The sequence below is a fragment of the Nomascus leucogenys genome, chromosome 2, assembly GCF_006542625.1.
Source record: "Nomascus leucogenys isolate Asia chromosome 2, Asia_NLE_v1, whole genome shotgun sequence".
Taxonomy (NCBI): Eukaryota; Metazoa; Chordata; class Mammalia; order Primates; family Hylobatidae; genus Nomascus; species Nomascus leucogenys.
Genome location: NC_044382.1, coordinates 43,898,383 through 43,925,152, shown reverse-complemented (window position 1 = coordinate 43,925,152; position 26,770 = coordinate 43,898,383). Strand labels below are relative to the sequence as shown.

Genomic DNA, 26,770 nt, shown 5'->3' with positions numbered 1-26,770 from the left:
TCCCTTGAAGCCCTCTGAGGGACATAGAAAATGAAGTAAAAAGTAAAGCAATAAGTTATATTCAAGAGGGTTCTATTCCAATTCTGCTCCAGGAGAGCTGACCAAGGTGTTAATTTTCCTTCGTTTTTTTTTTTTTTTTTGCCACCCTTGTTGAAATTTGTAAAATTTCCTTCCTCTCTCCCTACTTCCCTCCCTTCCTTCCTCCATCTCTCTCTTCCTCCCTCCCTATCTCCTTCCCTTCCACTCTCTCTCCCTTCCTCCCTCACTCTTTCTCTCTCTCTCTCTCTCTCTCTCTGTTTCTTTCTTCATTTTGCTAAACAGTGTGTTTAGAGCAGCCTCTAAAGCAGACAGAAAAAGGAAACAAAGCAGACCCTCTCCAAGCCTCTTAAACTATTTTAATGAGCTGTCATAGATTTAAACTAAAGAGCGCCTTAATCTTTTTTTTTTTTTAAGTTATTTTTTTTTTTGAGACAGAGTCTCACTCTTCACCCAGGCTGGAGTGCAGCGGCACGATCTCGGCTCACTGCAACCTCCGCCTCCCGGGTTCAAGTGATTCTCATGCCTCAGCCTCTTGAGTAGCTGGGATTATAGGCATGCTCCACAACGCCTGGATAATTTTTGTATTTTTAATAGTGACAAAGTTGGCCAGGCATGGTGGCTCACGCCTGTAATCCCAGTACTTTGGGAGGCCAAGGTGGGTGAATCACGAGGTCAGCAGTTTGAGACCAGCCTGGCCAACATGGTGAAACCCCGTCTCTACTAAAAAAAAAAAAAAAAAAAAAAAAAAAAAAAAAATTAGCGAGGTGTGGTGGTGCATGCCTGTAATCCCAGCTATTTGGGAGGCTGAGGCAGGAGAATTGCTTGAACCCAGGGGGCAGAGGTTGCGGTGAGCAGAGATCATGCCATTGCACTCTAGCCTGGGCAAGGAGCAAAATTCTGTCTCAAAAAAAAAAAAAAAAAAATTAGCCAGCATGTTGGTGCATGCCTGTATTCCCAGCCGCTCGGGAAGCTGAGGCAGGAGACTTGCTTGAACCCAGGAGGTGGAGGTTGTAGTGAGCCGAGATGGTGCCACTGTATTCCAGCCTGGGCGACAGATCGGGACTCCATCTCAAAACGGAAAAAAAGAAAATAATCTGTGCACACCACACCCAGCCAATTAAAAAAAGCTTTTCATAGAGATGGGGGTCTTAACTGTGTTGCTAGTGGCCTCCCAAAGGGTTGGGACTACAGGTATGAGATACCATACCTTGCCCAGTTTCTCATTAAAATAGGAAAGGAAGACAAGGTTGTGTTGTGAGTGGATCACAGAAAGAATTTAACTTTATCCTTTTCAGACATTGGAGTACATTGGTGTTACATAGGATTCAGGGAAAATATTTACCCGTGACAATGTGGGTAGTGCTAACTAATTCATTTTCACATTTTGTGGTCCTAGGAACAATTTCACACAATTAATTCAAGTACTTAAGTGAAAATGGTTATTTAACATTTGGTCTTTGACTTCTGGGTGTGAAAGTAGAACACAAAATTTTAGAGCAAGAAGGATTTGAAAGATGTCTAGTGAAGTCTCCATATTTTATAGATGATGAAACTGAGACCCAGAAAGTTGGAGATCTGACCTGTATCATGTCATTAGTTACCAGGAGTAGCAGGATAGAAATTCTTGCCTCTTCATCTTCAGATCAGTGATCTTTTAGTAGACCCATTATGCCCATCCTTATACTTAGGTTTAGGCTATCTGAAACTAGGTATTCTATCTTAGACCATCGATTTTCAGTCGATGTTAATTACAGATTTATTATGTTTTTTTTTCACAAACATCTTTATGAAATCAGTATTCTCTGGCCTGGCATGGTGGCTCACGCCTGTAATCCCAGCACTTTGGGAGGCTGAGGCAGGCAGATCACCTGAGGTTGGGAGTTCGAGACCAGCCTGACCAGCATGGAGAAACCCCATTTCTAAAAATACAAAATTGGCTGGGCATGGTGGCGCATGCCTGTAATCACAGCTGCTCAGGAGGCTGAGGCAGGAGAATCGCTTTAACCCAGGAGATGGAGATTGTGGTGAGCTGAGGTTGTGCCATTGCACTCCAGCCCGGGCAACAAGAGCAAAACTCTGTCTCCAAAAAAAAAAAAAAAACTGGCTGGGCATGGTGGTGCACATCTGTAATCCCAGCTGCTGGAGAGGCTGAGGCAGGAGAATCACTTGAACCCAGAAGGCGGAGGTTGCAGTGAGCTGCAATTGTGCCACTGCACTCCAGCCTGGGTGACAGGTGTGAGACTTTGTCTTTAAAAAAAAGAAATAAATAAATGAGTATTCTCATTTTTTTCATTGAACACTTATAAGACTTGGCTTTACTTCATTGAGACCTCCGCCTTTAATAATGGTAGTGATTAAGATTCTTTCAATGTGGGACAGAATCCTGATCTGAAATAGTAGCTCCATTTGGTCATAGAATAAATGAAAAGTGTCCTCCTTTCAGACGTTCCAGAAGTAGAGAGAGAGACAGAAGCCGAGAGCGAAGAAGATCTCGAAGTAGAGACAGGAGACGCTCAAGGAGTAGAAGCCGGGGCCGGCGATCCCGATCCTCCAGTCCTGGAAATAAAAGCAAGAAAACTGAGAATAGGTAATGTTATCATTGGGCTGCATCTATAGTGCAGACTGGGGGCTGCTTCCCTTCTCTGCGCCTTTCTTTTTATCCTTTAAGTTTATATTTATAGAGAATTAACTGCATTTGCTCCTACCATGAACTGTTGGCAGTGTTTTATTTTAATTGGTTATAATGTTTATAATTCAACTGGAAAATAATAGATTCTGTCAGTTTTAACATTCAATACATTGTATTCTTACTTAATACATACTATTGATCAGAAATGTATTTTATAGACATCTTTGTAGAAACTCTGTCATTTTCTTTTCAGATAGGGTCTCACTCTGTTGTCCAGGCTGGAGTGGAGTGGCAGGAACATAGCTCACTAACCTTAAACTTGTAGACTCAAGCAGTCCTCTCACCTAGGCCTCCAAAAGTCCTGGGATTATAGGTGTGAGCCACTCTGCCCATTCTGGAAGTTCTATTTCAATTAAAAACGAAATATAAATTCAGAAAAAGTGAGCAAAATATAAACATATAGTTCATTAAGGTTGGGCGCGTTGGCTCTCGCCTGTAATCCCAGCACTTGGGGAGGCCGAGGCAGGCGGATCACGAGGTCAGGAGTTCAAGACCAGCCTGGCCAACATGGTGAAACCCCGTCTCTACTAAAAATACAAAAATCAGCTGGGCGTGGTGGCACATGCCTGTAATCCCAGCTACTCGGGAGGCCGAGGTGGGAGAAATGCTTGAACCGGAGGTGGAGGTTGCCATGAGCTGAGATCGCACCATTGCACTCCAGCTCTGGGCAACAGAGCAAGACTCTGTCTCAGAAAAAAACAAACAAAAAAACATGTAGTTTATTAAGTAATTATAAAACAAACATCATATGCCCACCATCAAAGTCAAGAAATAAAACATTGTCAGTATTGCATAAGTCCTCCATTTATCTTCTCTAACCTAACTCTCTACCTTGTAGGTGAAATCACTGTTGACTTTTGTGCTAGTAATTTTCTTCATTTCCTTATAGTTTTACACCTGCATTTGCATCTGGAAAAAAATAATTTAGATTTATGTTTTCTTTTTATCTTTACATGAATGGAGTCATGTGTTCTTTTGTGTCTTTGCTCAACATTGTTTGAGATTCACATGTTACTTATAGCAGTAGTTCATTTTCGTTGCTGAGTAGTATTCTGTGGTATAAATATCCCATAATTGTGTGTGTGTGTGTGTGTGTGTGTGTGTGTGTGTGTGTGTGAGCAACAAGGCTGTTTATTTCATCTGGGTGCAGGCGGGCTGAATCTGAAAAGAGTCAGCGAAGGGAGGTTGGGGTGGGGCCGTTTTATAGAAAAGGAAGATTAGAAAGAGGAAAGACTCAGCGACGCTTGCGGTTGGGACTGAGGGGACAAGTGGGAGGGAAAGAAGGAAGATTTGGGACGAGTTGCATGGGAACAGAGACTAGGGAGGGACCGATGTGTAAAAGAATGTCTGGACGTCAGGCACCTCAGACCGTTTGCCCATTTTATGAATTGGTGAGATGTTCCTTGGGCTGGTCGGTCTGAGGACCCGAGGTCGTAGGTGGATCTTTCTCACGGAGCAAAGAGCAGGAGGACAGGGGATTGATCTCCCAAGGGAGGTCCCCTGATCCGAGTCACGGCACCAAATTTCACGCACGTCCGTGTGAAGAGACCACCAAACAGGCTTTGTGTGAGCAACAAGGCTGTTTATTTCACCTGGGTGCAGGCGGGCTGAGTCCAAAAAGAGAGTCAGCAAATATCCTATAATTTACCCATTCTGCTGAAGATGGATGTTTGTTTTAATTTTGGGGCTATTAGCTTTTGTGTATGTATCACCTGGTATATATACGCATAACTTTTTCCTAGTGTGCATTTCTAGGAGTGAAAGTGCTTGGTTATAGAATAAACATAGCTTTATTTTTAGTAGTTAATCTCAAATTGCTTTTCAAAGAGTTTGTACTAATGATACTTCTACTACCAGTGGATGAGAATGCTGTTACTCCATACCCTTTTCAGTATTTGGAATTGTCAGTCCTTTAAATTTTTACCAACTGGATAGATGCGTAATAACAATATTGTTATTGTTTCAATTTGCATTTCTCTGATTAATAATGAAGTTGGAGTTGAATACTTTTTTTTTTTTTGAGACAGAGTCTCTGTTGCCTAGGCTGTAGTGCAGTGGCACAATCTCAGTTCACTGCAAGCTCTGCCTCTGGGGTTCAAGCAATTTTCCTGCCTCAGCTTCCCAAGTAGCTGGGATTACAGGTTCCCACCATCATGCCCAGCTAATTTTTATGTTTTTAGTGGAGATGGGGTTTTGGCATGTTTGCCAGGCTGGTCTCGAACTCCTGACCTCAAGTGATCTGCCCGCCTAGGCTTCCCAAAGTGCTGGGATTACAGGTGTGAGCCACCGCGCCCAGCCAAGAGTTGTCTTAAAAGTTACAGAAATTAGGCCGGGCACGGTGGCTCACACCTGTAATCCCAGCACTTTGGGAGGCCGAGGTGAGCGGATCACCTGAGGTTGGGAGTTCGCTACCAGTCTGACCATTGTGGATAAACCCCGTCTCTACTAAAAATACAAAATTAGCTGGGCGTGGTGGCGTGTGCCTGTAATCCCAGCTACTCGGGAGGCTGAGGCAGGAGAATCGCTTGAACCCAGGAGGCGGAGGTTGCAGTGAGGCGAGATCACACTGTTGCACTCCAGCCTGGGCAACAAGAGTGAAACTTCTTCTCAAAAAAAAGTTATAGGAATTAAGACAATGTGCAATTTGTTTAGCAGTGGACAAACAGATTAGTGAACCATGTAAAGAGCCCAGAAAGGCATCCATACACATGGTAATTTGATAGATGACAGAGGTGATGATGTAATAAGTGGAGAATTTTTTTTTTTTTTTTTTTACAGCCTAAGTCTCGTTCTGTCACCCAGGCCGGAATGCAGTGGTGCAATCTCGGCTCACTGCAACCTTCGCCTCCCAGGTTCAAGTAATTCTGCCTCAGCCTCCCGAGTAGGTGGGACTGCAGGCGTGTCCCAACATGCCCAGCTAAATTTTTGTATTTTTTAGTAGAGATGGGGTTTCACTGCGTTAGCCAGAATGGTCTCGATCTCCTGATCTTGTGATCCACCCGCCTTGGCCTCCCAAAGTGCTGGGATTAAAGGCATGAGCCACTGTGCCCAGCCAGAAAATTTTTTAAATTGCTCTAGGGTTGTCTAGTATCCTTTTATGAAATAAGACTGCCTACCTTATTCTGTGTGCAAAAAGCAATTCCAAAGACCAAATTAGATGGCAAAATTCTAAACCTTTTAGAAGTTTGTACTAGAGAGTATCTTCTTCACCTCTAGGTATCTTACATCAAATCTGGAGAGATTTCTAAACTACTTTAAAAAGCACCAATTATAAAGGAGAAAAAAAGTGACTAATTTGATTACATTAAAATTAAGAAATTTTATTCATTATGAGATGCCGTAAGTTGGGGTGCATAAACAAGTTGGGTTTATTCCAAGAATGGCAGGTTATTTTAACATTAGAAAATCATTAGAAGTCCGGGTGAAGTGGTTCACGCCTATAATCCCAGCACTTTGGGAGGCTGAGGTGGATGGATCACGAGGTCAGGAGTTTGAGACCAGTCTGACCAACATGGTGAAACCTCGTCTTTACTAAAAATAAAAAATTAGCCAGGTGTGGTGGCACACACCTGTGATGCCAGCTACTCGGGAGGCTGAGGCAGGAGAATCACTTGAAACCGGGAGGTGGAGGTTGCAGTGAGCCGAGATTGCGCCACTGCACTCCATCCTGGCCTACAGAGAGAGACTCTGTCTCAAAAAAAAAACCCCAAAAATCATTAGAACATTAGAAATGCATGTCCCTTGGGATTTTAAATGTTACTACATATGTAAATTATCTTGCAGAATATTAAGATATTGGTCTATTTCTTCATTTATCACATTTTAACTATCCTACCTGTAAACAAACTATATTGTTTGTATGTAGTATGTTCATTTTTTCTTGGGTTGAATTTCCAAGTATTTAGTAATGCTTCCCATTAGTTTCATAGGATTAACTTTTTTCGTTATATTTTCAAGGTTTTTTTTTTTTTTTTTTGAGGCAGAATCTTCCTCTGTCATCCAGCTGGAATGCAGTTGTGCAATATCAGCTCATTGCAGCCTCTAACTCCCTGGTTCAAGCTATTCTTCTGCCTCAGCCTCCTGAGTAGCTGGGATTACAGGCACGTGCCACCATACCCAGCTGATTTTTGTATTTTTAGTAGAGACGGGTTTTTTTTTTTTTTTTTTTTCTTTGAGATGAAGTCTCGCTCTTGTCTCCCAGGCTGGTGTGCAGTGGTGCAATCTCGGCTCACTGCAACCTCCGCCTCCCGAGTTCAAGCGATTCTCCTGCCTCGGCCTCCCACCCCCGAGTAGCTGGGATTACAGGTGCCTGCCACCAAGCCCGGCTAATTTTTGTACTTTTAGTAGAGACAGGGTTTCACCATGTTGGTCAGGCTGGTCTAGAACTCCTGACCTCATATGATCCACCTGCTTCGGCCTCCCAAAGTATTGGGATTACAGGCGTGAGCCACCGCGCCAGGCCGAGATGAGGTTTCACCATGTTGACCAGGATGGTCTCGATCTCCTGACCTCGTGATCTGCCTGCCTTGGCCTCTCAAAGTGCTGAGATTAGAGGCGTGAGCCACCATGCCCAGCCTCCAGGTGTTTATTAATGGAATATGAAAACACAGTTGACTCTTAGAAGTTTATTTCTTACCTAAATATTGGAATTCAAGTCTAATAAGTGTACTTATGTATTTTTTGTTTTAATTTAGTAGAGACGAGGTCTCACTGTATTATCCTGGCTGGTCTCGAACTCCTGGGCTCAAGTGATCTTCCTGCCTTGGCCTCCCAAAATGCTGAGATTACAGGCATGAGCTGCTATGCCTGACCCAAGTGTTTTTTTTGTTTGTTTTTGTTTTAAAAAGAGACAGGGTCTCACTTTGTCACCCAAGCTCGAGTGCAGTGATGGGATCATAGCTGACTGCAGCCTCGAACTGCTGGGCTCAAGTGATCATCTTGTCTCTGCCTTGTTAGTAGGTAGGACTGCAGGTGCACACCACCATACCCAGCTAATTCTTAGTATATTTTGGAAAGATTGGATCTTGTTATGTTCCCCTGGCTGATCTCTTTAACTCCTGTTTTCAGTTGATCCTCCTGCCTTGGCCTCCCAAAGCGCTGGGAATATAAGTGTGAGCCACCTCACCCCACCTGTAAAAGTATTTTAAGGCCGGGCTAGGTGGCTCACGCCTATAATCCCAGCACGTTGAGAGGCTGAGGTGGGCAGATCACCTGAGGTTAGAAGTTCAGGACCAGCCTGGCCAACATGGTGAAAACCTGTCTCTACTAAAAACACAAAAATTATATGAGTGTGGTGGCTGGCACCTGTAATCTCAGCTATTCGGGAGTCTGTGACAGGAGAATTGCTTGAACCCGGGAGGTGGAGGTTGCAGAGAGCCGAGATCGCGCCATTGCACTCCATTCCAGTCTGGGCAACAGAGTGAGACGCTGTCTCAAAAAAAAAAAAAAAAAAGTATTTAAAAATGAATGTTTCTAAGTACAAATGAATGATATTTCTCTTGTCTCTTTTATGTTTTTGGTAGATCTAGGTCCAAAGAGAAAATTGATGGTGGGGAAAGTTCTAAAGAGAAGAAAAAAGACAAAGATGACAAGGAGGATGAAAAAGAAAAAGATGCTGGCGTATGTTTATTAACTTAAAAATAATTTTTTCTTTCTTTTTTTCTTTCTTTCTTTCTTTCTTTCTTTCTTTCTTTCTTTCTTTCTTTCTTTCTTTCCTTCTTTCTTTCCTTCCTTCCTTCCTTCCTTCCTTCCTTCCTTCCTTCCTTTCCTCTTTCCTTTCTTCTCTTTCTTCCTTTTCTTTTCTTTTCTTTTTTCTTTTTTCTTTGCTTTGCTTTGCTTTTCTTCTTTCTTTCTTTTTCTTTCCTGTATGTCTTTCTTTCTTTCTTTCTGTCTGTCTGTCTGTCTGTCTTTCTGTCTTTCTTTCTGTCTGTCTCACTCTGTTGCCCAGGCTGGAGTGCAGTGGCACATTCTCGGCTCCTGAGTTCAAGCGATTCTCCTGCCTCAGCCTCCCAAATAGTTGGGACTATAGGCATGCACCACCATGCCCAGCTAATTTTTGTATTTTTAGTAGAGACGGGGTTTCACTGTTTTGGCCAGGCTGGTCTTGAACTCCTGACCTTGTGATCCACCTGCCTCGGCCCCCCAAAGTGCTGAGATTACAGGTGTGAGCCACCGTTCCCGGCCATCAAACTTGTTTCTATGGGCCAGGTGCGGTGGCTCACGCCTGTAATCCCAGCACTTTGGGAGGCTGAGGCAGGTGGATCATGAGGTCAGGAGATCAAAGCTATCCTGGCTAACATGGTGAAACCCTGTCTCTACTAAAAATATAAAAAAAAAATTAGCTGGTCATGGTGGCGGGTACCTGTAGTCCCAGCTACTTAGGAGGCTAAGCCAGGAGAATGGTGTGAACCCGGGAGGCAGAGCTTGCAGTGAGCCAAGATCGGGCCACTGTACTCCAGCCTGGGTGACAGAGCGAGACTGTGTCTCAAAAACTAAAACAAACTTGTTTCTATGCCAACAAATTTTTTTCTTTTTTTTTTTTTTTTTTTTTTTTTTTTGTGATGGAGTCTCTCTCTGTCACCCAGGCTGGAGTGCAGTGGCACGATCTTGGCTCACTGCAAGCTCCACCTCCCGGGTTCACGCCATTCTCCTGCCTCAGCCTCCCGAGTAGCTGGGACTACAGGCGCCCGCCACCATGCCTGGCTAATTTTTTTGTATTTTTAGTAGAGACGGGATTTCACTGTGTTAGCCAGGATGGTCTCGATCTCCTGACCTTGTGATCTGCCTGCCTCGGCCTCCCAAAGTGCTGGGATTACAGGCGTGAACCACCATGCCCGGGCATTTTTTTCTTTTTAATGCTGTAAGCTTTATTTTAAAATAACCAGATGTGAAAGATAAAAAAGGAAGATTAAATAATATTTACCCTGTGGGAAAATTTTCTGAAAGAAGTTGCACATCTATACACAATATCTGTTTTTACATACAAAGTGCGGTCTTACCATATAAACATTATCAATTGCCTTCCAAAAAATTTGTATAAATTTAGACTTAAGGCTGGGCACAGTGGATCATGCCTGTAATCTCACCACTTTGGGAGGCCAAGGCAAGTGGATCATCTGAGGTCAGGAGTTCGAGACCAGCCTGACCAACATGGTAAAACCCCGTCACTACTAAAAATACAAAAATTAGCCAGGCGTGATGGCACATGCCTGTAATCCCAGCTACTTGGGAGACTGAGGCAGGAGAATCACTTGAACCTGGGAGGCAGAGGTTGCAGTGAGCCAAAATCACACCATTGCACTCCAGCCTGGGCAACAAGAGCGAAACTCTGTCTCAAACGTGAAGGCCAGGCATGGTGGCTCATGCCTATAATCCCAGCACTTTGGGAGGCCAAGGTGGGTAGATCACGAGGTCAAGAGATTGAGACCATCTTGGCCACCATGGTGAAACCCTGTCTCTACTAAAAATACAAAAATTAGCTGGGTATGGTTGTGTGTGCCTGTAATCCCAGCTACTCGGGAGGCTGAGGCAGGAGAATGGCTTGAACCCCGGACTTGGAGATTGCAATGAGCTGAGATCCCGCCAGTGCACTCCAGCCTGGTGACTGCAAGAGTCTGTCTGAAAAAAAAAATGTAGACTTAAGAATTTAGACATGAGGCCAGGTGCTGTGGCTCACGCCTGTAATCCCAGGAATTTGGGAGTTCAGGCAATTCCCCTGCCTCAGCCTCCTGAGTAGCTGGGATTACAGGTGCATGCCACCATGCCCAGCTAATTTTTTGGTATTTTTTGTAGAGATGGGGTTTCCCCCTGTTGGCCAGACTGGTCTCGAACTCCTGACCTCAGGCAATCCGCCCTCCTCTGCCTCCCAAAGCACTGGAATTACAAGCATGAGCCACCGTACCTGGCCTATTCATTTTTTTGAGACAGAGTTCTGCTCTTGTTGCCGAGGCTGGAGTACAATGGTGTGATCTCAGCTCCCTGCAACCTCCGCCATCTGAGTTGAAGCAATTTTCCTGCTTCAGCCTCCTGAAGGAGGAACTACAGGAATGGAGAACCATGCCCAGCTAATTTTTGTGTTTTTAGTAGAGACAGGGTTTCACCATGTTGGCCAAGGTGGTTTCCAACTCCTGACCTCAAGGGATCCACCAGCCTCAGCTTCCCACAGTGCTGGGATTACAGGTGTAAGCCACCATGCCTGGCCATAAACTTGTATTTTTTTAATAACACAGAGTCTCCCTTTGTTGCTGAGGCTGATCTCAACCTCCTGTGCTCAAGGGATCCTCTAGCCTCAGCTTCCCAAGTAGCTGGGACCACAGACATGTACCATGTGCCTGGCCACAAAATTTCTTTATCATGTTGATGTCATTTATTTTCTAACTTGTAATAGAAAATTGCTTTTCATAGAGGCAATTTTGGAGGAGTTTAGGGGATTAAAATTGAGAATAACTGGGAAACTTTGCTTGCTAATTAGTTTCTATTGTTAGGAAGAAATAAAGTTTATGTGTGCATAATGCTTGTAAGTAAAATGAGATTAATTTATGGTGTTTGAAATCTATCTTTTGGCTTTCTTATATGAAGATGCTTTTTTTGTGATTTCATTTTGGTAATATATTTGTGTGTATATTTATAAAGGTGTGTGATCTAAGTCTACCCTGAGGAGTTTGTATATATGCCTTTTTCCCCCTTCTTTTACTTTGAAGAACTTACTGGAATGTCACTTGGAGCAAAATTATTAAATTTGGTTTTGTTTTTTATTTTCCCCCATCTCTTTCTTTCTTTTATTCCTTCAAGAACTTTGACCAGAATAAGCTGGAAGAAGAAATGAGAAAGCGAAAAGAAAGAGTAGAAAAATGGCGAGAAGAGCAACGTAAAAAGGCTATGGAAAACATAGGAGAACTGAAAAAGGAAATCGAAGAGATGAAACAAGGGAAAAAGTGGAGTTTAGAGGACGACGATGGTATATTTTTTAGCCTAATAGCCTGTATAACACCTCATGTAGAATATTATATGAATAATATTTCATAAGGGGTTTTTAATCTTTTTTATTGTTGAAAACTATGCATACTATGCTATTTACCATTTTCATCATTTTCAGGTTTCAATTCAGTGATAAATACATTTGCAGTGTTGTGCAGTCATTACCACTGTCTGTTTCCATGACTTTTTCATCATTCCATGCACAAACTGCACCTTTTAAATAACTCCGTGACACCTTTTCTCGCTACTTCATGTGACCTTTGCTCTATTTTCTGTCTCTGAATTTGTTTAGTCTAGCTACCTCCCATAAGTGGAATCATAATAAATACTTGTCTTTTTGTGTCTGGCTTATTTCACTTAGCATAATGTCTTCAAGGTGCATGTATGTTGTAGCATGTTGGAATTTCTTCATATAGCTGAATAATATTTCACTGTATATGTATGCCAAGTTTTGTTTGTTCATTCACCTGCCGTTGGATAATTTGGTTGTTTCCACCCTTTCGTTATTGTTAGTAATGCTCCTGTGACCATTGGTGTATAAATATCTGTTTGAGTCTCTGTATTGAGTTCTGTGAAGTATATACCCAGAAGTGGAACTGAGATTGTAAAAGCTCCTTTTAATATTTATGTTGTAATTTGAAATACAGAATTGTGTTTAGTAAGCATCACTGATTTTACTTTAGAATGAATCATTGAGTGCTATTAGGCATAGCCAGTAAATAGCTCTTTAATATATTATACCAATGTGAATGTTAGTAAGGAGAGTAAATTAAGGGCATGCTTTCAAGTCCCTCCTCTGATTTTTCTTTTCTTTTTTATGTTTTTGGAGATAGAATTTCATTCTGTTGCCTAGGCTGGAGTGCAGTCTCACAGTCATAGTTCACTGCAGCCTCGACCTCCTGGGGTCAAGTGATTTTTCTGCCTCAGCTTCCAGAGTAGCCACCATGCCTGGCTAATTTTGTCTTTTTTTCTTTTTTGACGGTCTCGCTCTGTCACCCAGGCAGCACTGCATTCTCTGCCTCCCATGTTCAAGCTATTCTCTTGCGCCTCAGCTTTTCAAGTAGCCGGGATTACAGGCACCTGCCACCATACCTGGATAATTTTTGTATTTTTAGTACAGGTGGGGTTTTGCTATGTTGGCCAGGCCGGTCTTGAACTCCTGACCTCAGGTAATCCTCCCACTTTGGCCTCCCAAAGTGCTGGGATTACAGGCGTGAGCCACCATGCCCAGCAAATTTTGTCATGTTTTGAAGACCCAGGGTATCGATATGTTACCCAGCTAGTCTTGAGCTCCTGGGGTCAAGAGAACCTGCTGCTTTGACCTTTCTCAGTGCTGGGATTATAGGCAGGAGCCACTGTGCCTGGCTGCTGATATTTCACAATTGAGGATGGAAACCTTTCCCTTCACATCTGATTTTGACTTTCGAGATTTTAGTAAAGTAGAAGATTGTAGAATTTTACAGGAAAATGGGATTTTGGTCCATTATCTGTGAAAGTTCCAAAGAATGGTTTAAGTAGATTCTATCTATAAGTAGTCATGATGTCTTTTTTTTTCGCTCTATTGCCCATGCTTGAGCGTAGTGCCGTGATCTCGGCTCACTGCAGCCTCTGCCTTCCGGGTTCAAGAAATTCTCTGCCTCAGCCTCCTGAGTAGCTGGGATTACAGGTGTACACCACCACGCCCAGCTAATTTTTTTGTATTTTTAGTAGAGACGAGGTTTCACCACATTGGCCAGGTTGGTGTTGAACTCTTAACCTTGTGATCCACCCGCCTTGGCCTATTTTTAGTAGAGATGGGGTTTCACTGTGTTGGCCAGGCTGGTCTCAAACACCTGACCTCGTGATCCGCCTGCCTCGACCTCCCAAAGCAATGGGATTACAAGTGTGAGCCATCACGCCCAGCCAAGTAGTCATGATGTCTTAATTCTAGACAATCTAATCTTTTTTACATAACTGAGATATGCTATCTTCTGTGATTGAAAGGTGATTGAAAGAAAAGAAATACAGTTGACCCTTGAACAACTTGGTAGCTAAGCACACCAACCCCCACACAGTGAAATATCCATATATAACTTTTTACTCCCCAGAAACTAAGCATTAACTGCTTACTGTTCACCAATAACATGAACAGTTGAATAAGACATACTTTGTATGCTTTATGTATTGAATACTGTATTCTTTTAATATGGTAAGCTGGAGGAAGGAATGTTATTAAGAGGATTAGAGGCTGGGCGCGCCGGTGCATGCCTGTAATCCCAGCACTTTGGGAGGCCGAGGCAGGTGGTTCACAAGGTCGAGATGAAGATCATCCTGGCCAACATGGTGAAACTCTGTCTCTACTAAAAATACAAAAATTAGCGTGGTGTGGTGGCACACACCTGTAGTCCCAGCTATTTGGGAGGCTGAGGCAGGAGAATTGCTTGAACCTGGGAGGTGGAGGTTGCCAGCAGTGAGCCGAGATGGTGCCACTGCACTCCAGCCTGGCAACAGAGCGAGACTCTGTCTCGAAAAAAGAAAAGAATTACAAGAAAGAGAAAATAGACTTACTGTCCATTAAGTTGAAGTAGATCATCTTAAAGGTCTTCATCCTTGTCATCTTCACATTGAGTAGGCTGAGAAGGAAGAAGAGGAGGAGGAGTTGGTCTTGTCTCTGGGGTGGCAAAGGCAGAGGAAAAATTACTTCCATGTGGACCCATGCAGTTCAAACCTATGTTGTTGAGGGATCAACTGTAATTGAAAATGTCATTTAGCTGGGGTCAGTGGCTCACGCCTGTAATCCCAACACTTTGGGAGTCTGAGGTGGGTGGATCACAAGGTCAGGAGTTCGAGACCAGCCTGACAAACATGGTGAAACCCCGTCTCTACCAAATACAAAAATTAGCCAAGTATGGTGGCGTGCGCCTGTAATCCCAGCTACTCAGGAGGCTGAGGCAGGAGAATTGCTTGAACCCGGGATGCAGAGGTTGCAGTAAGCTGAGATCGCGACACTGCACTCCAGCCTGGGCGACAGAGCAAGACTCCGTCTCAAAAAAAAAAAAAAAAAAAAGGCCAGGCATGGTGGCTCACGCCTGTAATCCCAGCACTTTGGGAGGCCGAGGCGGGCAGATCACGAGGTCAGGAGTTAGAGACCATCCTGGCATGGTGAAACCCCGTCTCTACTAAAAATACAAAAAATCAGCCCGGTTACTCGTCAGGTTGAGACAAGAGAATGGTGGGAACCCGGGAACCTGGAAGGCGGAGCTTGCAGTGAGCCGAGATTGCGCCACTGTACTCCAGCCTGGGCGGCAGAGCGAGACTCTGTCTCAAAAAAAAAAAAAAAAAGTGATTTAGCTGAGCAAGTTTGTAGTTCTGCATCCAGCTGTATAGCTGTAAAATGTATTATTGGAGATCACCTTTTTTGGCATAATTAATCTTTTGACCCTTTTACAACCAATTTATATTCATATTTATTTTGTCATCGTTAATATTCAAAAGTAATACATGCTTCATGTAAAAATGGAAAAACTTCAGAATGTGAGCATTTGAACTGCTGGATGGCTGGAGTAATTGAAAAAGGGGTGTTTGGGCAGTGGGAGAAAAGGTTAGAGAGGTGAGATGTGGTCTGATTGTGAAATAATGCATTTTGAAACATGTTTAAAGAATGTGTATTCTGGTATTTTAGATGATGAAGATGATCCTGCAGAAGCTGAAAAGGAAGGAAATGAAATGGAGGGTGAGGAGTTAGATCCATTAGATGCTTACATGGAAGAAGTGAAAGAGGAAGTAAAAAAATTTAACATGAGAAGTGTAAAAGGTGGTGGGGGAAATGAAAAGGTATGGAATTTCTTATTTTTAAAGATTTCTGTTTCCTCTTGGGTAACTTCAGTTTTCCATTGCGTTGTCCTACTGATTTGCATGACTTTATAAAGCTAACAGTTTTCTTTCTCCTCATCTGAGAGATGGCAGTACTTTTTCTAAGTACCAGAGATACTGGTAAATTTTAGCTATCAGTGTTCTTTCGAAAGTCACTCTATTAACACCATCAGCTTCGTTTAGTATCTTTGCTTACATATTAACCTTTTTAATAAGTTCTCTGGAGACTTCTCTAGCACTCCTGTCTTTGATACTCTTTTTTTTTTTTTTTTTGATACAGAGTCTCTCTTTCTCTTGCCCAGGCTGGAGTGCAGTGGTGTGATCTTGGCTCACTGCATCCTCCACCTCCCAGGCCCATGCAGTCTACCTACCTCAGCCTCCCAAGTAGCTGGAACTACATGTGTGCACCACCACACCTGGCTAATTTTTGTATTTTCCTAGAGATGAGGTTTTACCATGTTGCTCAGGCTGGTCTCGAATTCCTGGCCTCAAGTGATCCACCTGCCTCAGCCTCCCAAAATACTTGGATTACAGGCATGAGCCACCATGTCCAGCTGTGTCTTTGACACCCTCGATGCCCCTCACTTTATTCTATTTTTCCTCTTTTTCATAGCATTTATTACATTTTGACAAATTATATAATTTTTTTGTGTTTACAGTATGTCCCTTCTCCCTTCTAAAATGTAAGCACTCTAAGGGCAGTGACTTTTACCTGTTTTGTTTATTGATTTATTCAGGCTCCCGGTACAAGCACCTGGCTTGCCTAGTGATTGGAAAATACCATTTAGCAGTATTTTGTTTCATTTTATTTATTTATTTATTTTTTCCTGAGACAGAGTCTTGCTCTGTTGCCCAAGCTGGAGTGCAGTGGCGCAATCTTGGCTCATTGCAACCTCCGCCTCCCGAGTTCAAGCGATTCTCCTGCCTCAGCCTCCCAAGTAGCTGGGATTACAGGTGCCTGCCACTACGCCCGGCTGTTTTGTATTTTTAGTAGAGACCGGGTTTCACCATGTTGGTCAGGCTGGTCACGTACTCCCGACCTCAGGTGATCCTCCTGCCTCGGCCTCCCAAAGTACTGGGATTACAGGCGTGAACCACTGTGCCCAGCCTCATTTTATTTTATTTTATATTAATTTAATTTATTTTTTTGAGATGGAGTGTCGCCTTTGTTGCCTAGGCTGGAGTGCAGTGGTGTAATCTTGGCTCACTGCAACCTCCACCTCCTGGGTTCAAGTGATTCTTCTGCCTCAGTTCCTGAGTAGCTGGGATTACAGGCCCTTGCCACCACGCCCAGCTAATTTTTGTATTTTTAGTGGAGACAGGGTTTCACCGTGTTGGCTAGGCTGGTCTCGAACTCCTGACCTCAGGTCATCCACCTGCCTTGGCCTCCCAACGTGCTGGGATTACAGGCATTAGCCACTGCGCCTGCCCTATTTTATTTTTTTTGAGATGGAGTCTTGCTCTGTTGCCTAGACTGTAGTGTAGTGGCACTATCTCTGCTCACCGCACCCTGTGCCTCCCAGGTTCAAGTGATTCTCCTACCTCAGCCTCCCGAGTAGCTGGGATTACAGGCGCCCACCACCATGCCTGGCTAATTTTTGTATTTTTGTAGAGACAGGGTTTCACCATGTTGGCCGTGTTGGCGTTGAACTCCTGACCTCAAATGATCTGTCTGCCTTGGCCTCCCAAAGTGCTGGGATTACAAGCGTGAACCACCACACCCAGCCTTATTTTATTTTTTAATTAAGAAAATGTTTTAGCCAGGCGCGGTGGCTCACGCTTGTAATCCCAGCACTTTGGGAGGCCGAGGCGGGTGGATCACGAGGTCAGGAGATTGAGACCATGGTGAAACCCCGTCTCTACTAAAAAATACAAAAAATTAGCTGGGCGTGGTGGCGGGCGCCTGTAGTCCCAGCTACTCGGAGAGGCTGAGGCAGGAGAAATGGTGTGAACCCAGGAGGCGGAGCTTGCAGTGAGCCGAGATTGCGCCACTGCACTCCAGCCTGGACGACAGAGCGAGACTCTGTCTCAAAAAAAAAAAAAAAAAAAAAAGAAAATGTTTTTTAGAGACAGGGTCTCGCTGTGTTGCCCAGGCTGGAGTGCAGTGGCATGATCATACCTCATACTCCTGGGCTGAAGCGATCGTTCTGCTTCAACCTTCTTAGTAGTTAGGACTACAGGCATGTACCACCACACCTGGCTAATTGTTTATAGAGATGGAATCTCACTGTGTTACCCAGGCTGGTCTCGAACTCCTTGACTCAAGTGATCCTCCTGTCTTGGCCTCCCAAAGTGCTGGGATTACAGACAAGAGCCACTGTACCTAGCCCAGTGGTAGTTTAAAAATACATAATCATGCCGGACATGGTGGTTCATGCCTGTAATGCCAACATTTTGGGAGGCCGAGGCAGATGGATCACCTGAGGTCAGGAGTTAGAAATCAGCCTGGCCAACATGGCAAAATGCCATCTCTACTAAAAATACAAGAATTAGATGGGTGTGATGGCAGATGCCTCTAATCCCAGCTACTTGGGAGGCTGAGGCAGGGGAATAGCTTGAACTGGGAGCAATTAGCCTAGATCACACCACTGTACTCCAACCTGGGAGACAGAATAAGACTCAGTCTGAAAAAAAAAAAATATATGTGTGTGTGTGTGTGTGTGTGTGTGTGTGTGTGTGTGTGTGTGTACATGTATATGTATGTATGTATATGTATATGTGTGTATATATGTATGTGTATGTGTGTGTGTGTGTGTGTGTGTGTATAAAATTGGTTGGGTATGCTGACTCACACCTGTAATCTCAGCACTTTTGCAGGGGCTGAGGTGGGTGGATTACCTGAGGTAAGGAGTTCGAGACCAGCCTGCCAACATGATGAAACCCTGTTTCTACTAAAAATACAAAAATTAGCCGGACATAGTGGTGAGCGCCTGTAATCCCAGCTCCTGGGGAGGCTGAGGCAGGAGAATTGCTTGAATCCAGGAGGCAGAGGTTACAGTGAGCTGAAATCATGCCATTGCACTCCAGCCTGGGTGACAAGAGCAAAACTTTATCTCAATAAATAAATAAATAAATAAAGTATGTATAATTATATTATATAAAATTATTTGTAATACAGTAAATGATAAATGGATGTATTATAAAATATATTATGCTTAAAAATTTATACAAATTAATGAGTATAACAGGCTATTGTTTGTCTTTTCATTTAATAACTCAGTTGGCTCAATGCCCTGGCTCACACCTGCAATCCCAGAACTTTGGTAGGCTGAGGCTGGTGGATCACTGGAGCCAAGTAGTTCAAGACCAGCCTGGGCAACATAGCATGACTCTTTCTACCAAAAAACAAAAAAAATTAACTGGGTTTGGTGACATGTGCTTGTAGCCTAGCAACTTAGGAGGACTGATGGGACAAATCCTTGAGCCCAGAAATTTGAGGTTACAGTGAGCTACGATCACACCACTCAAGCCTGGGTGACTGAGACCATGTCACTAAAAAAAGAAAAAAACTAAAGATGAAATTGTGTCAGTTATTGTGTGCTTCGGCTGTTACATAACCTGTGTTTCAGCTTTGCAAAATATTCTATATTTGTTCTTTATTTTAGAAGTCTGGGCCAACGGTCACAAAAGTTGTCACTGTTGTGACAACCAAAAAAGCAGTTGTGGATTCTGATAAGAAGAAAGGTGAGCTGATGGAGAATGACCAGGATGCCATGGAGGTGATTTTTCTTAATTTTGACTTTGTTTATGATACTATCCTGGAAGCATTTATTAGAAAGCATTCATGGAGATGTGCTTTTCATTTGTGTGAGCTAGGAGAAATTCCTAGAATTGAGAGACATTCTTGCTATTCTTAGTAGTAAAATAGTATCTAGTTAAATACCTGTTTAGTGGAACATTCTGATGTCTTTCATTCCTAACCGTATGATCTTTCTGCCCCTCATCAGCTCACTTCAGGCATACAATATGGAGAGAAAAAAATAGAGTAACAGAATGAATTAACTTTCTTTCCATTAACACTATTGTAAAGATTTATATAGTAAAAACAATAGCAAAACCTTATTAGAGCTGTCTCTGATGATTACTGTTTTAGCTTTATATTGGCATTTTAACCTTCTAAAGGCAAAGAAAAAAACTAAGTTGAAAAATTATTCAGGAGCTGCTTGATACGTTTCTAATTCAAGGTGACATACATCATTTGAGGTAATTTTAAAATTATGAGGTTTAAGTGTGCTGGAGCACTATAAAAATCTTGTGGGTCAAACAGTGTGTTGTAGAAAGTAAAAAAAATTAGAGTAGTTTCTAGGAGAGGAAGATTTGAAAAGCTAGGAGTATTGCTTCCCACAAGGGGAAAATAGTAATGAACTTAGCACTTTAATTTTGTCTTTTAAACTGTAGTATTCTTCAGAGGAGGAAGAAGTTGATCTTCAGACAGCCCTTACAGGGTATCAAACAAAACAGCGAAAGCTTCTAGAACCAGTTGATCATGGAAAAATTGAATATGAGCCATTTAGGAAAAACTTCTATGTTGAAGTTCCAGAACTAGCAAAAATGTCTCAAGAAGGTAAAATTCCATTTTTTCATTTACTGGTTATAAGGGAACAGAAGAGGATACATTTCACATTGCTCAAGAGAAATGTGGATAGTGTCTAATGAAGGAAGGTGTTTTGGAAATATTTTTAAAATGATCAAAAATTAATTGGCCAGCTGCGGTGGCTCACGCCTGTAATCTCAGCACTTTGGGAGGCCAAGGTGGGTGGATTGTCTGAGCTCAGAAGTTTGAGACCAGCCTGGGCAATACAGTGAAACCCCGTCTCTACAGTGAAACCCCGTCTCTACTAAAATACAAAAAACTAGGCTGGGCACAGTGGCTCACACCTGTAATCCCAGCACTTTGGGAGGCCGAGGCGGGCAGATCACGAGGTCAAGAGTTTGAGACCATCCTGGCCAATATGGTGAAACCCCGTCTCTACTAAAAAAATACAAAAATTAAAAAAATTTTTGGGTTTGTTTTGTTTTGTTTTGTTTTGAGACAGGGTCTCACTCCATTGCCCAGGCTAGAGGCTGGAGTGCAGTGGTGCAGTCATGGCTCACTGCAGCCTTGATTTCCTACCACACCCCCCATTCCCACCCCAGGCTCAGGTGATCGTCATATGTCAGCCTCCCGAGTAGCTGGGACTACAGGCATGTGCCACCACACCCAGCTAATTTTTGTACTTTTTGTTGAGACAGGGTTTCACCATGTTGCCCAGGTTGGTCTTCAACTCCTGGATTCAGGTGATCTGCCTGCGTCTGTCTCCCAAAGTGCTAGTTGCTAGGATTACGGGTGTGAGCCACTGGGCCTGGCATAAGAGTTAAAGTTTGTTAATCTTATGCCTAACTGAAAAGTAGAAGACACCAATAGAACAATATTTAAGAACTTTTAATCTGGGTTTTGTTTTGTAGAGGTAAATGTGTTTCGATTGGAAATGGAGGGCATTACAGTTAAAGGAAAAGGTTGCCCCAAACCAATTAAATCCTGGGTCCAGTGTGGAATTTCCATGAAGATCTTAAATTCCCTCAAAAAGTAAGTGGTTGGTGGTTGTTTATGTTTTCCGTGTCTTGCTGCTCAAAATAGTCCTTCCACACCAATGTCTCCCTGAGTTACATTTTTACTCTAAAAAAAACCTTACGTTTTAAAAAACTTTCATTGAGATAATTTACATATCAAAATTTACTCTTTAAATTATACAACTAGTTTTTTTTTTTTTTTTTTTTTTGAGACAGAGTCTTGCTCTGTTGCCCAGGGTGGAGTGCAGTGGTGCAATCTCACTGCGCTCACTGTGACCTCAGCTGCCCGGGCTCAAGCAATTCTCCTGCCTCAGCCTTCTGAGTAGCTGGAACTACAGATGTGTGCCACCATAGCTGGTTAATTTTTTTTTTATATTTTTAGTAGAGACAGGGTTTCACCATATTGGCCAGGCTGGCATTGAACTCCTGACCTCAGGTGATCTGCCTGCCTCGGCCTCCCAAAGTGCTGGGATTACGGGCATAAGCCACCATGCCTGGCCTTTTTAATTTTTTATTCATTTTTTTCTTTGAGACAGAGCCTCCCGCCTCTGTCCCTCAGGCGTGCATTGGCACAATCTCAGCTCACTACAACCTCTGCATCCCGGGTTCAAACGATTCTCATGCTGTAGCCTCAAGTAGCTGGGATTACAGGTACCCTCCACCACACCCACCCAATTTTTGTATTTTTAATAGAGACAGGGTTTCATCATTTTGGTGAAGCTGGTCTCAAACTCCTGACTTCAAGTGATCCCCCCACCTTGGCTTCCCAAAGCGCTGGTTAAATTATGCAACTTGGCTGGACGCTGTGGTTCACGCCTGTAATCTCAGCACTTTGGGAGCCAAGAGGGGCAGATCATGAAGTTAGGAGATCGAGACTATCCTGGCTGACATGGTGAAACCCCGTCTCTACTAAAAATACAAAAATTAGCTGGGTGTGGTGGCGCATGCCTGTAGTCCCAGCTAGCCTGTAGTCCCAGCTACTCAGGAGGCTGAGGCAGCAGAATCGCTTGAACCTGGGAGGTGGAGGTTGCAGTGAGCTGAGATCATGCCACTGCACGCCAGCCTAGTGACAGAGAGAGACTGTCTTAAAAAAAAAAGAAGGAAAAAATTATGCAACTTACGGGTTTTTTTTTTCTTTTTTTTTTCTTTTAGACAGAGTCTCACTCTGTCACCAGGCTGGAGTGCAGTGGCGCAATCCCAGCTCACTGCAACCTTCGCCTCCTGGGTTCAAGTGATTCTCCTACCTCAGCCTCCTGAGTAGCTAAGATTGCAGGAACGCCCCACCATGCCCGGCTAATTTTTGTGTTTTTAGTAGAGACGGGGTTTCACCATGTTGGCCAGGATGGTCTCGATCTCTTGACCTCATGATCCACCCGCCTCAGCCTCCCAAAGTGTTGGGATTACAGGCGTGAGCCACTGCATCTGGTCAACTTAATGGTTTTTAGTGTATTTTTTTAGTTGTACAACTATCACAGTAGTTAATTTTTGAAAATTTTTTTGAATTTTTTTTTTGATTTTATTTATTTATTTTTTTGAGACAGAGTCTCACTCTGTTGCCCAGGCTGGAGTGCAGTGGCGTGATCTCGGCTCACCGCAACCTCCGCCTCCCGGGTTCAAGTGATTCTCCTGCCTCAGCCTCCCAAGTAGCTGGGACTACAGGTGTGTGCCACACCACGCCTGGCTAATTTTTGTATTATTCGTAGAGACGGGGTTTCACCATGTTAGTCAGGCTGGCCTCAAACTCCTAACCTCGTGATCCGCCTGCCTCAGCCTCCCAAAGTGCTGGGATTACAGGCATGAGCCACCGTGCCCGGCCTTTTTAAATTTTTTTTTCGAGATGGAGTTTCACTCTTGTTGCCCAGGCTGGAGTGCAGTGGCTCGATATTGGCTCACTGCAACCTCCGCCTCTTGGGTTCAAGTGATTCTTTTGCCTCACCCTCCCAAATAGGTGAGATTACAGGCATGCGCCACCACGCCCGGCTAATTTTGTATTTTTAGTAGAGACAGGGTTTCTCCATGTTGGTGAGGGTGGTCTTGAACTCTGTACCTCAAATGATCCGCCCGCCGTGGCCTCTGAAAGCACTGGGATTACAGGCGTGAGCCACCATGCCCGGTCTTTTTTTTTTTTTAAAGAGATGGGGTGTCGCTATGTTGACCAGGCTGGTCTCGAACTCCTGGCCCCAAATGATTCTCCCATCTCAGCCTCCCAGAATGCTGGGATTTCAGTCATGAACCACTGCACCTTGCCTAATTTTTAAATTCTTCATTATCCCGAAAAGAAACTTTTGTCCACTAGTAGTCAGTCTTCTCCCCTCTCCCCACCTCTGGACAACCATTAATCTACTTTTTGTCTCTAGAATAGATTTGGCTATTCCGAACATTTCACGTAAATGGGTTCAAACAATATATAGTCTTTAGTGCCTGATCTTTTTCACTTTACATAATGTTGTAAAGGTTAGTCCATACTGTAGAATGTGTTAGTACTTCATTCCTTTTTATTGCCAAATAGTATTTTATTGTATGATATATACCACCTTTTGGAAGTTTATTTTTATGGGAACACATAGGACCTCTCTGGGGCCCAGGAATCTCAATTCTTACCTTTTCTTCCTTTGGTTTTCTTTTTAAGGCATGGCTATGAAAAGCCCACACCCATCCAAACCCAAGCTATTCCTGCTATAATGTCTGGACGAGATTTGATTGGCATTGCCAAAACAGGAAGTGGAAAGACCATTGCTTTTCTGTTGCCCATGTTTAGACACATCATGGATCAGAGGTCATTAGAGGAAGGAGAGGGGCCAATAGGTACAATTCTTTTCGTTAAACTATTTTTCAAATAACAGCTTTGTTGTCAAACAGACCTTATAGTTTATAATGTTCTTAATTATGACAATGAAGATGTCTTTATGTACATTTTCTTTATCAATTTGGCACTTTGGGGCTCATTTCCCCTTACCAGCAGGTGGAGTGAGAATCTTCAGAGCTCTGGAGTGACATCTCAGAAGTACAAAAACAGCCTCTCCTGGCACAGCTCAGTTTTTAAACTCTGACTTGGCAGGTAGACTCCTCGTGCATCTATCTGTTTATTTATATTGAGGTTTGTTAGCCCAGTATCAGTGGATATATAAAAGCAACATGGAAGATACACTAGGGAAACATACTTTCCTAGGTTGTTTTTGGCCTTAACAGGCTATAATGCCAGCATTTCATTCAAGATTACTTGTTTAGATTCTGGTTTCTTGATTCATCTTGACAGAGATAACTTTTGCAAAGATGAGTAGGGTTTTGGAAAGTTGTTCAGCTTCTCTCTTAGGAACACGGGGCATAGTATATCTCTCCTCTGTCTGTGCCCCTCAGACCAAGGTTGTTTCTGGAAGCAGCAGTATGGCTTCTGTGGCACAGTGAGTCACTTGATTTTCTTTATTCTGTGATTTGCATTAGAAAACTATTTGCATTCTTTTGAACCAAGTATTTTCCTGAGGGTTGGATGAGGCATTTAACTGTCATTTATCTTCTTTTAGCATGTTTTTAAAAATCTGCTTATATTTATCCTTCCCCACAACCTCTGCTGTTACACAACTTTTGCAATAGTTTTCAGGGATGCATAACGAAACAAAAATTAGGTGAAACAATCTGAACTTTATTGTAAAGGTTAAATTGAACACTTTAAAGCATAGCCTTAAGAACTTTGGTGGTTAGGCTACTGATGTATTTATCTTTCCAGCTGTCATCATGACTCCAACTCGAGAACTGGCTTTACAGATTACTAAAGAGTGTAAGAAGTTTTCCAAGACTTTGGGACTTAGAGTGGTCTGTGTTTATGGAGGAACAGGAATCAGTGAGCAGGTAGTTATATAAGAAACATTCATGTTTTCCATTCTTCTCTCAAGTTGGATGATGCAATAAAGTAAAATAGTGACTTTTACTTTTAGTTTTTTGAATAGTGATTGCTTCTAAAATCATTTAAAAAATGAAGTATAAAAATAATAGTAAGAATTAGTTATTTTATGCAGGATGAATACCTTTGGAGATGTAATGTACAGCATGGTGACTAGTTAATATTATATTGTATGCTGAAAATTTGCTAAGCCAGTAGATCCCACATCATGGTTTTTTTTTTTTTTTTTTTTTTTTTTTTTTTTTTTGAAATGGAGTATCGCGCTGTCACCTAGGCTGGAGTACAGTGGCGCGATCTCGGCTCACTGCAACCTCTGCCTCACCGGTTCAAGCGATTCTCCTACCTCAGCCTCCGAAGTTGCTGGGACTACAGGTGCCCGCCACCACGCCTGGCTAATTTTTGTATTTTTAGTAGAGACGAGGTTTTACCATATTGCCAGATTGGTCTTGAACACCTGACCTCAGGTGATCCTCCTGCCTTGGCCTCCCAAAGTGTTGGGATTACAGGCGTGAGCCACCACGCCCTACCAATCTTACATGTTCTTACCACAAAAGAAAATATTGGTAACTATGTGAGGTGATATGTTAGCTTGATTGTGGTCATCATTTCAGAGTGTATATGTATATCAAACATGTTGTACACTTTAAATATATATAATTTTTGTTAATTATGACCCAATATAGTTGTGGCAAAAAAGAACATATTATGTTAATGCTATATTATAATTTTTGAATCATTTTTACATAGGTTATCCCTCTTCCCTCTTTCCCTGCCTGAGAAGGCAGATTTTTTTTTCATTTTACATGAGGAAATATTCAGAAAGATTTATTAAGTTGACCAATTAGGTTAATACGTTCTAGAGTTTGTCCTGGAACCTAGGTCTCTGATCTCTGAGCGTTTGTTTTCTCTAATCTATGCTGACATCTTTGAAAAGTGATGGTGGCAAGGCACGGTGGCTCAGGCCTGTAATCCCAGCACTTTGAGAAGCTAACGTGGGTGGATCACGAGGTCAGGAGCTCAAGACCAGCCTAGCCAACATGGCGAGACCCCCTGTCTCTACTAAAAACACAGAAATTAGCCTGGTGTGGTGGCGCCTGCCTGTAATATCAGCCACTCGGTAGGCTGAGGCAGGAGAATCACTTGAACCTGGGAGGCGGAGGTTGCAGTAAGCTGAGATCACGCCACTGCACTCCAGCCTGGGAGACAGAGCAAGACTCCATCTTGGGGGGCAGGGGAAGTGATGGTGATTACTGGGAGGCATTAGTATCAGAGGTGTTTTTGTTTGTTTGTTTTGTTTTTTGTTTTTTTGTGTTTTTTTGGTTTTGTTTTATTTGAGACAGCGTCTTACTCTGTTGCCCAGGCTGGAGTGCAGTGGTGTGACCTTGGCTCACTGCATCCTTGACCTCCTGGGCTTAAGCAGTCCTCCCTCTTCAGCCTCCTGAGTAGCTGGGACCACAGACACATGCCACCACACCCAGCTAATTTTTGTATTTTTTTTATAGAAATGAGGTTTTGCCATGTTGCCCGGGCTGGTCTCGAATTCCTGGGCTCAAGCAATCTGCTTGCCTTGGCTTCCCTTTGTAACACCTCCCAAAGGTATTATAGGCATGAGCCACTGTGACCAGCCCTTTAGCTGTCATCTAAAGAATGAAATAGTTTTCAGATATTTTGCTTGACTAGAAGAGGGCAAAAAAGTAGGTTCTGTGATTGGATAAGTTTTGGAAATGTTGGAGTATAAAAAGTTAAAACCACTTTCTTTCCTGTAA

The 26,770-nt window shown here is 43.0% G+C and overlaps 1 protein-coding gene across 2 annotated transcripts in view; it reads left to right on the top strand.

Annotated features, from left to right (window-relative positions):
• Nucleotides 1–26,770, top strand: part of DDX46 (DEAD-box helicase 46) — a 76,918-nt gene that overhangs the window by 5,955 nt on the left and 44,193 nt on the right. For both annotated transcript variants that reach the window (XM_003266394.4, XM_030828946.1), the window contains exons 3-11: nt 2,483–2,626; nt 8,251–8,347; nt 11,519–11,684; nt 15,366–15,517; nt 19,162–19,275; nt 19,955–20,120; nt 21,002–21,122; nt 23,736–23,911; nt 24,831–24,952. In XM_003266394.4, the coding sequence (XP_003266442.1) occupies nt 2,483–2,626; nt 8,251–8,347; nt 11,519–11,684; nt 15,366–15,517; nt 19,162–19,275; nt 19,955–20,120; nt 21,002–21,122; nt 23,736–23,911; nt 24,831–24,952 (1,258 nt within the window). The remainder of the gene's footprint in view (nt 1–2,482; nt 2,627–8,250; nt 8,348–11,518; nt 11,685–15,365; nt 15,518–19,161; nt 19,276–19,954; nt 20,121–21,001; nt 21,123–23,735; nt 23,912–24,830; nt 24,953–26,770) is intronic.